At 50.7% G+C, this 16,754-nt stretch overlaps 1 protein-coding gene across 2 annotated transcripts in view; it reads left to right on the plus strand.

The window, feature by feature from the left end:
• Positions 1 to 16,754, plus strand: part of ADAMTS14 (ADAM metallopeptidase with thrombospondin type 1 motif 14) — a 95,118-nt gene that overhangs the window by 16,002 nt on the left and 62,362 nt on the right. For both annotated transcript variants that reach the window (XM_061405239.1, XM_061405240.1), the window contains exons 3-4: positions 11,041 to 11,197; positions 16,518 to 16,708. In XM_061405239.1, the coding sequence (XP_061261223.1) occupies positions 11,041 to 11,197; positions 16,518 to 16,708 (348 nt within the window). The remainder of the gene's footprint in view (positions 1 to 11,040; positions 11,198 to 16,517; positions 16,709 to 16,754) is intronic.

Here is a 16,754-nt window from a genome sequence, read left to right on the forward strand (position 1 = left end):
CAGGCTGAAGAAGGAAGGAAAGGGAAAGGCTGCCTTGCCTGCTGCTGGGCCTCAGGAGGGGACATTTTCCCCTCATTATATCATTCCCTTTAGTTTCAGGAGTGGAAACTGAGGCTTGGAAAGCATCACCCAGCAGCTTGAGTTGGAGCAAACTCTGGAAGATAGTTAAGGACAGGGAAGCCTGGTGTGCTGCAGTCCGTGGGGTCTCAGAGAGTGAGACCCGACTTAGCGACTGAACAACAACAGCCCAGCTGGGAAGGGTGCTGGCTGGGTCCCAGCCACAGGTGTTTCACTCACGGTGTAGCTGCTACATCCTTTACAAGGGGGTTGGGTGATAGCAGACGGGGGCGACACTGGGTTTATTTCCTTTTAAACTTTGTTTTAAAATCATTGTTGTGTAATTTTTAGTTGCTCATTGTAGCAGGCAAGCATTCTGTGCAGAATCATCTTTCCTGTTTAGATAGGGGAATCAGAAAAGTTAGAAGACACCTAAACGTTTACAGAGAAGGAAATTGCCTACAACTTCACACTTGGGTGGTGCATTTCCACTAACCTGTTGTCAGCCTGCTGCTGCTGCTGCTGCTGCTAATTCGCTTCAGTCGTGTCCGACTCTGTGCGACACCATAGACGGCAGCCCACCAGGCTCCCTCATCCCTGGGATTCTCCAGGCAAGAACACTGGAGTGGGTTGCCATTTCCTTCTCCAATGCATGAAAGTGAGAAGTGAAAGTGACGTCGCTCAGTCGTGTCCGACTGTTAGCGACCCCATGGACTGCAGCCTACCAGGCTCCTCCGTCCATGGGATTTTCCAGGCAAGAGTACTGGAGTGGGGTGCCATTGCCTTCTCCGTTTGTCAGCCTGTGTTCCTTTTAAAAATTTTTGTTGGAGTATAGCTGCTTTCCAATGTTGTGTTAGTTTCTGCTGTGCAGCAGAGTGAATCTGTTATACTATACATATATCCACTCTTTTTAGATTTCCTTCCCATTTAGATCACCACAGAGCACTGAGTCCCCTGTGCTGTATAGTAGGTCCTCATTATTTATCTATTTTGTACGTTCCCAATCTCCCAGTCCATCCCACCCTCTACTCCCCACCTTGGTAACTGTAAGTTTGTTCTCTACATCTGTGACTCTATTTGTCTGCCCAAGTTCTTTCTCACATTTACGATTCCTGTGAACCAGCCTCTTCTTAGTAAGGACTTTTTCCTTAAGGATGCTTAACCATTGGTATTTTTTCTCAGGGATTTCTTCCTGTGTACAGACAGGGGATCTGAGCAGGTCAAAGCCAGGTTGCAGTGGAGCCAGGACTTAGGGGTGAACCATCCGTAGTTCCAGAATGTTGCTCCCTTCATGAGCCACTGGTAGTCCCAGGCCCACTTTGAATCATAGTCGTGCTAATCATGGCAGCAAACTCTAACACTTAGACAGCTGTGTTGCGGGCTCAGACTGTTCTAGATTCTCCATGTGTGTTTCTCCAAGCAACTCATAAGATCAGTACCCTTATAGTCGTGAAGCGCAGGGATGTTTAGTAACTTGTCCAGGACTCCATGGTTTGAACCATGGCAGGCCCCAGGGATCCTGGCTCTAGGGTCTCTGTATTGAGCCACTACATTGCTTCTTCTTGAGCAGGATCTTTGCTGCCAATGGCATGGGCCCACCACAGCTTCCCTAGCCTTTCACCTGGCAGCTCCCATGGTATGGGGCCTGCAGAGGTCGTGACCCTGGGAGTGGGCCGAGCCGGCAAGGGTTCATCCCAGATAACTGCCTCCAGCTGGTGGAGGCTCTCAGTTTCCTGTGTCTCTTCTGAGCCTCGGGCGGTTCTGGGGCTCTGATGCCACCCGTGTGGGGTGTGTGTTGCTCTTTGGGGCCAAGCCTGGCGGCTCCCAGCTCCATCCTCCGAGGGCCTTCCTCCGGCCTGTCCCCGGGGCTGCAGCTCGGCGTGAATCAGCGTTCAGACTCTCCTTGGCTTGGGCCCAGGCCTTGGCAGCCCAGCGTCCAGCAGAGCTCCTGTGGCTTGGGGCTTCACATCAGGTTTGAATTATGTGGAATCTCAGCGTCCGCAGGCTTTCATCCTGGCTGTGCTGAGTCACGCTTCCGTGGAGCAGGCAGCCTGTAGCCTCCTGTGTGTGAGTCGGCTGAGGGCATGTGTGCTGTTCGCCTGCTCGTGTGTTGTGTCTCTGTGTGTATTGTCCTTTCTGTGCTCTGGGTGCTGCGTGTCCCTTGTTTCCTGTGTATATGTCGTTTCTCTGTCTGTCTCGTATCTCTCTGTGCATACCAGCCTTATTAACGGCTTTATTGAGATACAGTCTACATACCATGCAAATCACCCATTTAATGTGTACATTTCAGTGGATTCTTTATTAAATGCACAGAGCCATGTAATTATCGTGTGTCTGTGCTCAGTCTTGTCTGATTCTTTGCGACCCCATGGACTGTAGCCCACCAGGCTCCTCTCTCTATGCGATTTTCCAGGCAAAAATACTGGGGTGGGTTGCCATTTCCTCCTCCAGGGGATCTTTCTGACCCAGGGATCGAACCTGCGTTTCCTGAATCTCCTGCGTTGGCAAACAGATTCTTTACCACTGCACCACCTGGGAAGCCCATGTAATTATTACCATGTTCAATTTTAGAACATTTTCACTATCTAAAAAAGAAGCTCTGTGTCTTTTATCAGCACCCGTCACCCCAAATTCATTACCTCAGCCCCTGGCAGCCACTAATCTATTTTCTGTCTCTATAGATTTCCCTGTTTTAGACTTTTACATGAATGGAATTGTATAATATGTGACTGTTTGTGACTGACTTCTTTCACTTAGCGTAATGTTTTCAAGATTCATCCATGTTGTAGAATTTTTCAGCATGTCTTTCTTTTTTACAGCTGAATAACATTCCATTGTACAGACACACCACCTTTTGCTTATCCATTCATCTGCTGATGGGCACCTGGGTTGTTTCACATCTTGGCTACAGTGGACGCTGTGTAAAGGTTTTTGCAGACTTACGTTTTCATTTCTCTTGAGTTTATACTGAGTAGAATTGCTGGCTCATGTGGAAGCTCTGTTTAATATTTGGTGAACTGCCAGACTGTTTTCCAAAGCGGCTGCATCATTTTACGTTCTCACCAACAATGTATGGGGGTTACAGTTTCTGCACATCCCTGTCAACACTTGTTAGCCTCTGGCTTTTTGATTCTAGCCATCCTTGTGGGTGTGTAGTATCTCATGGTGGTTATGATGTGCATTCCCATAATGACTGATGATGCTGAGCATCTTTTCATGTGCTTAACGGCCATTTGTATGTCTTCCTTAAAGAAGTGCTCAGATTCTTTCCCCATTTTTCTTTCTTTTTTTTTTCTTTGCTTTATTTTTGTTTTGAAAATTTACGTATTTATTAATTTATTTATTTGACTGTGCCGGGTCTTAGTTGCAGCAAGCAGGATCTCAGTTGCGGTTTGTGGGACTGAACCTGGGCCCCCTGCATTGGGAGCATGGCGTCTTAGTCACTGGACCACCAGAAAGTCCCTCTATCCCCAGTTTTAAATTGGGCTGTCTTTTTATTATTGAGCAGTAAGTGTTCTTCATATATGTTAGATATGTCACTCATAAGGAGAGCTGAGGCTGGTTTCTTGTGTTTTTATACCCCACCATCAAGCCCAGCATGCAGTAGATGCTTCATGAAAACATGAGGGCCTATTGAGGGAGGAAAGGATGGCCTCAGGGTATAGGGGTTTGTGGGTAGGGCTGCCCCCCAACACTTGTCATGAATCAGAGACAGTGCCCCAGGGTGATCTCTCAGAGGGGCTGGTCCCTGCAGGCTCTGTTGGATGCATCTTTCATCCAACAGACTTAACAAAACCATGAGGGAGGTTGGAAGACTTGCAAAAACCTAATCCCTGGGGTCCACCTGTCCCCTTGATTTTTGACTGGAGCAACTAGGCAAAAGAGTGTCATTTGCTGAGATGGGGAAGGCAAGGGGAGGAATAGGTCTGCTTTAAAGGTTGAGGTGCCCAGCGGAAGCCCAGGGTCTCTATCAAGGAGGCTGTTGGACATTCCTCCGTGGAATTCTGGGACGGGTCAGGGCTGAGGATGTAATTTGGGAGGTATCTGCAAATACATGATATGTAAAGCTGTGGGATCAGGGGAAGTCCCCAGGGAGCATGTGTGTGTGGCTGGAGGAGCTGAGAGAGACCGGGACAAAGAAACGATGTCTGGCTCTGAACACATGAGGTCTCAGGTGACTATGACGAGGGCAGTTTCCAGGAAGTACTGGTTCTAGAAGCCCCACTGGGGTGGATGGAGGAGAGGTACAAGGCACAGAAGTGGAGGCAGTGAGAAGCGTGGACAGCTGTGCTGTGGAGGGAAAAAGAGACCCTGGCCATAGCTGGCAGGGCTGGGAGGGAATTTCACAGAGATCAAGTGCATTCATGTGTCAGCGAAATGATCCAGGAGAGAGGGAGGGCCTGGCGATGCTGAAAAGAGGGATGCTAATTGCAGGATCAGCGTCAGGTTCACCTGAGAGCTCTGGCCCCTGATTTCAAGGAGACCCGTGGGCACCACGAGCATTTCCTCTGTCAGTGTGCAGACGTGGAGTGGGTGGAGACTTGGGTTGAACCAGGACAGAGGCTTCTCTGGGAGAGCAGGATGGAGGGAAGAGTGGAAGAGAGTTATGAGTGTTTGCAGAACTATTATGTATCATGATGGAGAAGTCCAAGGTGATGAGAAGGGAAGTAAGGACTTGGAGGGGAGATTGACAGTGGTGGAATGGTGGGGTCATGTGTTGGAAGTCTTAGTGAAGTTTAATGGTAGCTGGAGCCAGCATGTTGGAGTTACGAGGGAGAGAAGGAGATACCCACAGTCAGAGTTCCTGAGGTTGTAGCAGGTGATGTGGTCTTGGGGGGATCCTGGCTGGCAGTGGCCGGGGATAGAAGCAGGTGGCTATATTGGGGGAGAAGCTGGTGGAAGCCACTTCTGATTCTCATGCCACTCCTAGTTGTGTGCATCGCACCAGCCTCCACTTGCTGGGTTATCTTTTGTCTCCTCTAGTGGCATAGTTTCAGGTTAAATTTGCTGTAAGCCTAGAACCTAAGACAGCACAGCTGGCAGTAAAAGCCTCGTGATGGAATTTCCAGAACAAGTTCAAGCCTGAGAACACACTCTCCTTGGGAGGTGGCAGGATGCTTGGGTTAGGGGTGGGCTGCACTGCTTGATTCCCTTCTGGGGAGGCTCCACAGAGACTGGCTTTGGAAGGAGAAGGAAGGGGAGACTGGCCCACTACTCCATCTTGAAATGGGCCCTCCTTCTGGGCATTTGACACACATTAGCCAATCTGAGGGTGCAGCAAGGGACCTCAGGATTCCCTTTTCCCAGAGGACCTGCAGCTGTCGTCTCAGAGCCAAGTCACTGGCTCTACCTGGACCCAAGCTGACCCTTGCTCACTGTCTCTGCGCCTGACTCAGCGCAGATAGCCCCTTAGCCTTGTCCAAGGAATCCCTTGGGATCTCTTTCTGTGCCTCCCTGGAGATCTGTCTATTGGCTCATTGTACCCTCCCCTCCCAGTTTACATGCAAGAATGTGCAGTTTTAGAATAAGCATGTTATTCTAACATGTACATATTAATTTCAAAATAATGTGACTTCAGTTATCTGCTGAAGTATTTGGGACCTCACCCTGATGACAGATAGCTGCTGGTAACCAAGTGGACTCATTTATGACCCACAGTAGTCACCTAGCCAGTCATCACCTGTCTCCTTCGGGTGACCTGTAATTGCGCTTTGGACTTGGGTTTTTTCCTGAGGGGAAACCGGACTGGAAAACCACAGTTAGCATGACCTGAAGGCCTCTGGATGAAGATTGCAGCAGCAGGTGTCACCTTTGCAACCAAAAACATGTCCCAGCCATATTAGAAAATTCAAACCGGCCCCTCCATCAGCCATGCACCTTCCAGGAAAGGGCCCTCAGAAGCAGCTGTGTTAAAGGGTCCAGACCAGGGCAGAGGGGGCCAGGCCTGCCCGCTGGTGGGTTTCTATTTGGAGAAATTGCCTGAGGGCCTGTACAATGTGTGGCCCAATTGGATAGAATCAGCTATTTGTTGTTGTTTTTATTGCATGAAGAGCCTTTCCAGTATATATTTCCTGCTTACTGTTTCCAGAAGAATAAGTTATGGATGAAAACAGATATGGCTGACATTTATTTTCCATTCTACCAGGATTTATTTTCTCCCCGTTTCTTGATTTCTTATACAGAAATTTGATTTGATTTTAGTGTCTTAAAATTAGCTACCACTTTTCAGAAATATAAACATCTCATAAATTGAGAGACAGGAGTAATTTGGAGAGGAGGAGGAGAGCCAGAAAGTTCCCGTTGCCAGTCTGTCTGCCCTGAGTGGTGCCTGGTTTCCTGGCCAGGGCAGTGCTGAAGGGGAGCGTGGGCCAAACCTCTCCTGGTGCAGACAGGGAAACCGAGGGCCTTTGGAAGGGACCAGCCCAGGCTGCCTCCTGATCTGGTGGCTGGGCCTGCCTTCCCATCCCTTCTCCAGGAGGAGGGTCTTAGACACTATGAGAGAGCCCAGACCTGGATTGGAACTGCCTGTCAAGACCTGGGCGTGATGCCCAAAATACATGAAGATGATCACTAGGGAGGCCCTGCCTTCAGTGCCAGGGAGGGCTGGTGAGATCCTCAGTTACAAAGAGGTTTGAAGCTTATTTTCCAGGTTGCATGTCAGGGCCTTGGGTCTTCTCCCTAAACAGTTCACTGGGGTGGGAAAATAGGGGTTCTTCTAGCTGTTCCCTGAGGGGAGGCCTGAGGACGTGTTGTGGGGGCTAGGCTAGTCCCAGGAATCCCGGGGCTTCCTTGTCTGGTGGAGCAGAGCTGCTGTGTGAGGTGGGAGTCCTTTCAGGGGAGCAGCCACCTGGGCAGTGGGTGCGGTTGGCTCCCTTTAGGGCTGAGTGCTGAAGCGTTTGCTCATCCTCACGGCAGTGGTAGAAGGTGGACTGGTTTTCATTGAGTGTTTTTGCCCAGAGGTGGGAAGTGAACAACCTGCTTGCTCTGCAAGGTCGGAACCAGAGGCACAGGGACTTGCAGATGGGACTATGAGAGGAATGTCTCCGTGCTCCAGATGGGCCCCCAGGTCAGGAGCGGGCCCGGGATGGGTGAGGTGATGGAGCCTAGTGATGAAGGGCCACATGGAGCGGAGCTCTGCTCTAGTGCTGTCCCTGACTTGATCGACTCTGGGCAAGTTATTTAACCATTCCGTACTTCTGTTTCCTCATCCATGAGATGGGTCTAATATCAGTGCCTACCTCATAGGGTTGTTGTAAAGATGAATTAAGATGTGTAAATGTGAGTGGCAGACACTCTTAGTGTTGTTATTCAGTTGATAAATCATGTCCGACTCTTTGCAACCCCATGGACTGTAGCACACCAGGCTCTTCCGTCCTTCACTGTCTCCTGGATTTTGCTCAAATTCGTGTCCATTGAGTCAGTGATGTTATCTAACTTATTACTAGCAATGGTAATAAGACTTCACAAAGGGCAGAATGCAGGGAAGTGTGTTCAGCTCAGTAAGACAATAACAGTGTCCCTGCAGAGACCAGGATACATCTTGAGAGGGGGAGCTCTCTGTCACTAGAGGCATCCAAGCAAATAATAGAGGTCCCCTGACTAGGTATTGAAACCTGAGACTGGGGCAGACATGGTGATCTTGAAAGGGGAACGTGAGCTGCAAGGGAGTGCCTTGTAGCCCAGCCCATTCTGTGTGCATCTTTCTGTACCCTGCAACCCTCATGGGAGGCCCTGAGGTCTGGTGGCCATGGTGACTCAGTGGGTGATGGGGCACAGGGAATGCCAGATTCTGAAGAATCTTCTGGGGCAGTGGGTTAACCAAGTTCCAGAATAGGGGAGGCTACGGTGAAGTGTGTGTGTGGTGGGGGAGGGCAGTCGCTGAATGGAGTCTTCTGCCCCTTGGTCTAGAGAACTCGTGTCTGCTAGAGGAGAGGTGTGATGGGCAGAGAGAGAGCAGCTGTAACCCTCGGTGAGCCTGGGTTTGTGTGAGTTTGGCCAGGATGAAGCACAGGTCATCTGACTTCTGCTGTAAGGGTCTCTTGCTTTGCTTGGTCCAGAGGGCCTTCAGTGGGGTGTAAGCACTGACCTTGGGGATTAGACAGGAGTACAGAAGGTGGGATGGGATGGATGGGTGGGGGCCATGGTGGAGAGTCTCTCTTGGCAGCTGAGCTGCAGTAGCTTTGGGTGGAAAGCCCTGGGCCCTGCTGCCCTGTGTACCCGGAAGAATGGCTTCCTTCAGGGGCTGTGCATATCCTCAGTGGCAGAGGCTCTTTGACTTGGCCATCATTTACGCAGGGCTTCCCTGGTGGCTCAGACGGTAAAGAGTCCACCTGCAATGCAGGAGATCCGGGTTTGATCCCTGGGTCGGGAAGATCCCTTGGAAAAGGAATGGCTACCCAGCCCAGTATTCTTGCCTGGAGAATTCCATGGACAGAGGAGCCTGGCAGGCTACTGTCTATGGGATCACACAGAGTCAGACACGACTGATTGACTAACACACTTTCTGTGCAGGTTTGGCATAGCCTCTGCCCATGAGCCTGAATGCCTCCCCAACCCCACATGAACCTTCCTGCTCCTACATCTGCATCCAGGTCCCTTACCTGCTGTGTCCTTTCCAGCTCCTGTGGGTTTCTTTTGCCACCCTGTCAGTTTCTCCCTTCTTTCACCATAGTAATTACCCTCCCTCTGGCCATGGGGATTGAGCAAGAACTACCAATCCCCGGGTGACCGTGTGAGTCAGGCCGGACTAACCACAGGTCTCCTGGGCTGTACCAGATGGGACTATGCAAGAAAAGCCTTCTTGTCTCTGGTGTCAGAGCAGAGATGTACCTGTGAGAACATACCTTGTCTGGGAGAGTGAAGCTGATGCAGAGGGGCCATGAGGAGGGTGCGGAGAGAGCCAAGGCACTGGGCCCCTCATTTCCAGCGCCTGCCCCTGCCATGGTTTGTCCAGGGACCTATATGCTCCCCTTTGGTCCAAGAGGGTGCAAGCTGAATTTCTGCCCCTTGCAACCATGAGCCTGATGGATCCTTGTCCATCAGGTATACCTGCCAGAGCACCAAGCCCAACAGCTTGGCCATCTTCTTCTCTGTGGTCTCCTCCGTTCAGATGATGAACAACTCACAGCCGAAGTCTGGGCCTCATTATCTGTTTTTCACTGCCCTGGGCACGTGGCAGGTGCAGAAGTTAAAAAGAGAAAGCATTTTAAAAGAAAGGACGCCTGCTTAATATAGAGTTTGACGCTGACATTTTAATAAGCAGACTGGAGCTTTTGCGGACAGTTGAGTGTCCCTGATAAAATGGTTACCTTGAGGAGCTCCAGACTTGCTCTGGTAATGCTGCTAATTTCCCTGGAACATTTTTTTGGCCTCCTGATTGGTGCAGAAGGCAGCTATCTTGGTTTTGATCCAAGATGGTGTTGGCAGTTTGATGAAGAGACATAGCTGGGAAGGACAGGAGGAAGATGGGCTGCTCCTGGAGGTTCGATGTCGTGTGTGCAGGAAGCCTTGACGGGAGTTCCCTAAGAAGCAAGCTCAAAACAGGCCGAGGTGGGAAAACTGGTGGGATTTAGTTGTGTAAAGTAATGACTGCTTTAAAAAGAGGCAGCTCCTATTCAAACAGGAAGGCCCAATAGATTTATAAAAATGGTTTCCTTCATTCCCTGTTTTGTGTTCACAGCTGCATTCCCAGTGTCTGGCACAGGGCTGGTATGTAGTAGGCACTCCATAGGTGTTTGTTGAATGAGTGAAGGAATTCAACAAGTAAGTATTTATTAAGGATTGCCTCCTATTTTCCAGGCACCGTGGTGGGTGTCCCTCACTGCTTTATAGAGCTGACGTGTGCGCGGGGGCGGGAGACTGTACAGCCACACATGTATTCACACACATTTCATTATATGTTTCACTTACCCCTGTGAATATTGCCTTCATTTGGGACCTAATAACATGTTGGCGGGGCTCGACCAAGGTTATATTTTTATGTTTTTTTATTTCCAAAGCCAGCACTTGATATTTTTAAGGAACTATTTTGATGCAGGTGAGAAATCAGATCATAACATTGAGCATACACTCCTGGGGCACTGTCCTCGCTCATTTATTGTCAGCAAACACAAGCTGCACGCACACATGCTTTAAATCTGAAATAACAGCACTCTTTGCTGGAATTGGGGTCCAGTGCCCACCTTAGGGGGGCTTCCCAGGTGGCACTGATGGTAAAGAACCCGCCTGCCAATACAGGAGACATAAGAGATGCAGGTTCAATCCCTGGGTTGGGAAGGTCCCCTGGAGCAGGGCATGGCAACCCACTCCAGTATTCTTGCCTGGAGAATCCCATGGGCAGAGGAGCCTGGCGGGCTGCAGTCCATGGGGTTGCAGAGTTGGACGTGACTGAAGCGACTTAGCACGCATGCGCCTTTGTTTAGAGGAACTGTTACGTGCACCCCGTGAGCGCACAGCACAGTGAAAGTGGATCTGTTATAGACACGATGCGAGGGCGGGCGGGAAGGAGAGAGTAGCCTGGAAACATCTACACTACCATATGTAAAATAGATAGCCAGTGGAAATCTGCTGTATGACTCAGGGGACTCAAGCCAGGGCTCTGTGACAACCTAGAGGGGTGAGATGGGGAGGGAGGTGGGCGGGAGGTTCAAGAGGGAGGGGACGTATGTATACGTATGGTTGATTCATGTTGAGGTATGGCAGAAACCAGCAGAATATTATAAGACAATTATCCTTCAATTAGAAATAAAGAAAAAGAAAAGTGGCTCTGCTCTGCTTGTGACGGGCATGCGGGCCCTTGCTTGGCCGCCTAACACCCTCTTCCCACTTCCCTGCTGGCATCTGAGGGCCCCCAAGCCCCTAGAGGAAGTGCCTGCTCTCGTGTGGTCACACTCATTTGCACACACACGCACGCCTGTTCTGCCGTGTGTTCACATCTCTGCTCTCTCCCCGTCCCCCCCCCCACTTGCCGCATCCCTGGTTCAGGCCGGCCTCATCCGTACGGACAGCACCGACTACTTCATCGAGCCCTTCGAGCGCGGGCAGCAGGAGACGGAGGCCGGCGGGAGGAAGCACGTGGTGTACCGGCGGGAAGTCGTCAGGCAGCGATGGACAGAGCCGCTCGGGGACCTTCACAATGAAGGTAGGCTGTGGTCGGAGGTGCCAGGTCTACCTCCCTCCACATCGCAGGGATGTTTTCAGGTAACTTCTGACCTGGGCTTTTCAACTCCTGGCCTCAGTCTTCTCACTGGTGTAATGGCTCTGGGCCACATAGATCTACTGCACCAGCAGGAAACTGCCCTCTGTTTTAGGGGCTATGATAGCAGGCTGGAGTGCCGGCCGGAGGAGCTACCTGAGTCCCCTGAACACAGGTCCTTGAGTCTCGGAGTGGCTCAGCGTTGCTTTGCAAGGCTATTCCTCTGCCAGGACAGAAGGTGGAATGACTGCAGTTAGCTTCTCCCCGCTGGAAATCATCTCCACCCCTGGGAACCACAGGAAGGGGGTTCTTAGGGCACTCCTAGGGAGACTGCCTGGGGTCAGGCCACCAGAGTCAGCTCTGTGTCCAAAGGAGCGTTTAAAAATCCTACCTCCAGGGACTTCCCTGTGGTCCAGCGGTTGAGAATCTGCCTCCAATGCGGGGGTCACAGATTCAGTTGTTGGTCTGGGAAGATTCCACATGCCAGGGGGCGACTCAGCCCATGTGCCCCAACTACTAAAGCCTGCATGCCCTAGAGGCTGTGCTCTCCACCGAGAGAAGCCACTGCGATGAGAAGCCCGAGCACCACACCTCGAGAGTAGCCCCCACTTGCTGCAACTAGAGGAAAGACCGTGAGCAGCAACGAAGACCCAGTGCAGCCAAAAAAATGAATAAATAATTTAAAAAAACCCAGCTTAAATGTGAAAAGAAAAAGATATCCTACCTCCAGTATTGTTTACTATGTGACCTTAAGCAAGTTACTTAACATCTCTGAACCTGTTTTTCTAATCTGTAAAGTGGGATGATCATTGCTAACTCTGAGGTTTTATGTGTTATAATGTTAGAAATGTTGTAATGTGTATAGAACTCCCAGCACGGAGCTTGGCCTCTGGTAGATGTTTGATGAATGGTTGCTCTTGTTAAGGCTTTGTTACTAAGGTAACTGCTGCCATGTTGGGGTGAGAGTCTCTGAGAGGGGCCTCTGTGTAGCCAGTGAGCAGCACTGGAGCCTGCCCACCAGCAGTACGCAGGACCCATGGTTGAGCCAGTGAAGTGGTGAATGGTCCTAGGCCTGTGCCAACTTCATAGTCCAACTGAGGTTTGTCTCAAAGCCTCTTTGGCCATGAGGACACGCGTGGATTCCACCCTCATTCCTGGGTGGAATCTGGCCATGAGTGACACACCCTCCTGCCTGGGCCCTGGCGGAATTGGGCCCAGCGTGAAGGAATGCCTGGAAACCAGTAGTCCCCACGTACAATGCGTCCTTTGAAGCCTCAGCTGCTCTCCCTGTGTTGCTCTTAAGTGACGCCACACTTATGTTATGACAGTGGAGGGCTCTGCAGTTATGTTATGATGGGGGAGGGGTTGGACAGAGCCTCGGGTGGCTGGGCAGGGTTTCAGGAGCTCAGTGGTGACCCGAACTGTTACCTCCACCACTCCTGGAGGGAATGACGAGTCTCTCTTGGGCTCTGTTTTATCTGAGGCCAGCTCCAAATCAAAAGACCACAAATCCTCCCTTTTGAGAGAGACCTTGGGGAAGTCCTACTCCAGGGCTGTGAGCCTGGAACCAGCTCCACAGTCGGCCACCATGATCAACAACTGGGAGGCTGAGACCACTGAGCTCCAGGTGGGGTTCACGCCTTGAACGCTGCCCTGTCTCCCCCTCGTCGGGTTGCCTGGCTGTACCTCCTGTGGGTGGTGTTGTGCCCTGGGCCCATCTGGGTTCTTCCTTAGAAAGACAAGGATGATAGGGGACTTTCTTAAAAACCTGTGACTCACTCTGTTATTTTAAGGCGAGCAGTGGGTCTGAGCCTGGTATGTGAAGTTCTTTTGGGTGTGCCTGTCTCCACTTAACATTCTTGTTTAAGATGAAAGGTTTGACCTCGAAGGCTGTGCCCTGCACGTTCCCATGCTCCTAATGTTGTCCTGTCCCCCCTCAACCCACAGTCCTGCTCTGTAGCCCTCTTCCCACCATCTAGGTCACTGGAACCTGGATGCTTGTGTGCCCGTAGCCAGAATTCTGGCTCCTTGGCTGGGATTTGGGGCTACCAAACACCAGAGCCATTCATCCCCTCAAGGGCAGCCAGCCAGCCTGGGGCTTAAGGCTGCTGTTGCTGCCTTTTTTTAATTGAGAGAAAATCCATTTAAATGTATACAATTCATTTTTTTGTTTTAACTATATTCACAATTTTGTGGGATCACCATTATTGTGATCACCATCACAATTACATCCCACATTAATGGGATCACCATCACCATTATCTAATCCTAGAACACTTCCATCACTCCCATAAAAATATCGCATACCCATGAATCAGCTGTCACTCCGCTTTTCCCCTTCTCAGCTCCCTGGCAACCACTAATCGACCTTCCCTCTCTAGAGCTTTGTCTCTTTTGGGCATCCCCTAGAGATGGAATCATACAGTCTCTGGCCTTTTGGGACTGGCTTTCTGTCATTTTGTGTGTAAGGTCAATCTCTGCTAGTGTGTATCTTAATTAGTACTTCACTCCTTTTCATGGCAGAGTAATATTCCACCCCGTGGAGAAACTACATTTTACCTATCTGTTCATCTGTTGGTGCCCATTTGGGTTGTTTCCATTTGGTGGCTATTATGATAATGCCACCGTGAACATTCATGCACAAGTTTTCATGTAAGCATATGTTTTCCATTGTTTTCAGTATGTACGTAAGATGCTGTAAAGATGGAGGTTCTATGGTAATGCTGTGTGTAACTTTTGGCGGAGCTGCCAAACTGTTCTCCAGAGCAGCTGCACCATTTTACATTTTCTCAGGGCTCCTTGGGTGGGCTCACTGAAAGTTTCTGGTGACCTGCTGCCCCCACCCTTTCCGCTTTGAGAATTCCCTATTTGTGGCCTGAAGGATGAGAGACGCATAGAAGAGGGTGTGAATGGATTGTCTCCAGGGTCTGTGGCTGATGTCAGCAGGCCCTCCGCAATGCCTCTCCCTGTTTTTTGAGAGAGAAATCTGGGTGGGCCCTGTTAGGGTGTGATAATGGGGAGTGGGAGGCCTGGGTTTACATTCTGGATGTTTACCATGAACTTGTTGTGTGACCTGAGATGAGTCAGGTGACCTCTCTGAGCCTACCTCTGACAGACCTGGCAAGGAGAGCTGTGAGGAGTCGAGTTCCCCTTTTCCCTTGCAGGGCTGAAACCTCCAGGCACTGCTCATGTGTTGAGAGTGGCTATTATGATTCAATTCACTGCATGGAGAGAGGCTTTGACCTTCTTCCTCCCCTGCTGGGGGTCTCTTCCCCTCTCACCCAGGAATTTGTCTCTGGGCTGCTGCACTCACTGTTGGGCTCAGATAGTAGGGCCTCCAGGAGCTCTGGTGCAGTCTCACCTGCAAAGAGAGAGGCACTGGCCTCGGGGGAAGTGAGGGCGGACACTGGCCCAAGCCCTGCTCGCCAGTCTGTGCATTGCTCAGAGGCCAGCTGCCCATTTCTGGTCTCTCCTTTAGGCACGGTGGCCATGCATTCCCCAACTCTTAAATCTAGGGCATGGTAGATTCCTTTGCACGGCAGTGCCACTACCAAAGGGAAAATAGAAACAGCATGGAGCACCGTGATTTCCTTGCTCCGCACTCAGCCTTCGATCCCTGGAGTACCCATGTGCATGGAGGCTTAGAGGCAGAACTTGGGTGCCCATCGAGTCTTCCCGGAGGGTTACCACACTGTGGTCGGTAGCTCCTTACCCTCAGTCACAATGGGTCCTGTGGTCCCCGTGCTCCAGCAGGTCTCCCACTCCCCCTCCGGCCGGCTCAGGTGTGCCCTCCTCCAGAAGCCTCTCCCAGCTCCGCCGTCCCGGTTTGGGTCTCGGTGTGGAAGCCTGCTCTAGTCAGTGCTACTGTCTGGTCCTTGATGGTACTCTATTTCCTACCCAGTTTCTTATCTGTCACCTGCACTAGGCGGGGGAGCTCGAGGACAGGGTCCTGCCTTCATCACCCACCACCGTCCTCCGTGCTAGTAGCGTGGGGCCCCTTCTGCAGCCATACCTCTGGATATGTGCTGGGACTGTAGTGGTGGCATCTTTAGAGCCTCAGCCCCATCTTGCAGGCAGAGGGGTTTTGAAATAACTGTGGATAAATGAATAGTCTTAAAAATCAGTGCACAAGAATCAGAGCTTCAGGGTGGGATGGCAGGAGAGTCATTAAGACATTTGAAGCTTTCTTGAGAGACCCTTGCCTCCCATCCTGCTTCCTATGGTGTCCTCATGTACTTCTCACTCCACTGCCCCAACAAGTGTTGCTCCAGTCCTTATTCGGGCTATGGTGTAAATGACTGATAACTGCTTGAGATGTTACCTTTCTAAATAGCCATATGTTTCAAAGCATGACCTTTTGATTCAGACAGACCTGGACATGCTACTTTGAACCTTAGCTTGTTTACTTGTATAATAGAGTCAATAATCTGACAGAGTTGTCTTTAAGGATTGGATTGGATTCTATTAGGAGTCAGCCAACTAAGGTCCATGAGCTAAATGAGGCCTACCACTTGTTTTTGTAAATAAAGTTTTATTGAAACCCAGAGACACTCATTTGTTTATATATTGTCTGTAGCTGCTTTTATATTTCAGTAGTCAAATTGAAGAGCTGAGATGGACCAGATGAACCACAAACCCTAAAATGTTAACTATCTGATCCTTTACAGAAAAGGTCCTCGATTATGTCATACAAGTTAATAAATGCTGGTTAAATAAATAACCTTAGCTAAAAGGTCAAAGCTATGATGGGGAAATTTGGAGTTGCTGGCAATGATTGAGAGGGATTTGAGGGGCATGGGGCATCCTCCAAGGGTCCCTAAAATGCCCTCCATAGGCCATGGTAATACCACAAAACATTTTTTCCTGTATGATGATGTTTCTACCCACTGCCATCTTTGATTTTTACAGCAAGCATGTCTGGCAGGATATCAAGGATTATTCCTTCTCATGTCACAGGAGGGGAGGGGAGCCCAGAGAGGTGGAGGGGCTTGGGCTGGGACGTGACAGGGAGATAGAACTGAGCGGGAACTGGAGCCTGGGCCAATTCTCACCTCTCCGCTCCTCACTGCCTCAGAGATTTGCTGCATCCTCACGTCAGAGAGAGGGCTCACGCCCACCCATCACCTGGCCTGGCACAAACCCTCATGCTGTCAGAGGCAGGGGAAGGGGTGCACATGATGGGGGCAGGGGTCGATCAGCAGGTGGCATCATGGTGACAGTTCCTTACGTGGATTTGAACCTCTGTCTCTTCCCGTCTCGGTTCCAGCTTTTGGCCTGGGCGACCTTCCCAACCTGCTGGGCCTGGTGGGGGACCGGCTAGGAGAAGCAGAGCGGAAGCGGCGACACGCCACGCCGGGCAGCTACAGCATCGAGGTGCTGCTGGCGGTGGACGACTCGGTGGTGCGCTTCCACGGCAAGGAGCATGTGCAGAACTACGTCCTCACCCTCATGAATATCGTGAGTGTGCCCGAGCCCTGGGGCTGGCTGCCGGGGCTGGGGTGGG

This window comes from Bos javanicus, chromosome 28 (assembly GCF_032452875.1).
Source record: "Bos javanicus breed banteng chromosome 28, ARS-OSU_banteng_1.0, whole genome shotgun sequence".
Classification (NCBI taxonomy): domain Eukaryota; kingdom Metazoa; phylum Chordata; class Mammalia; order Artiodactyla; family Bovidae; genus Bos; species Bos javanicus.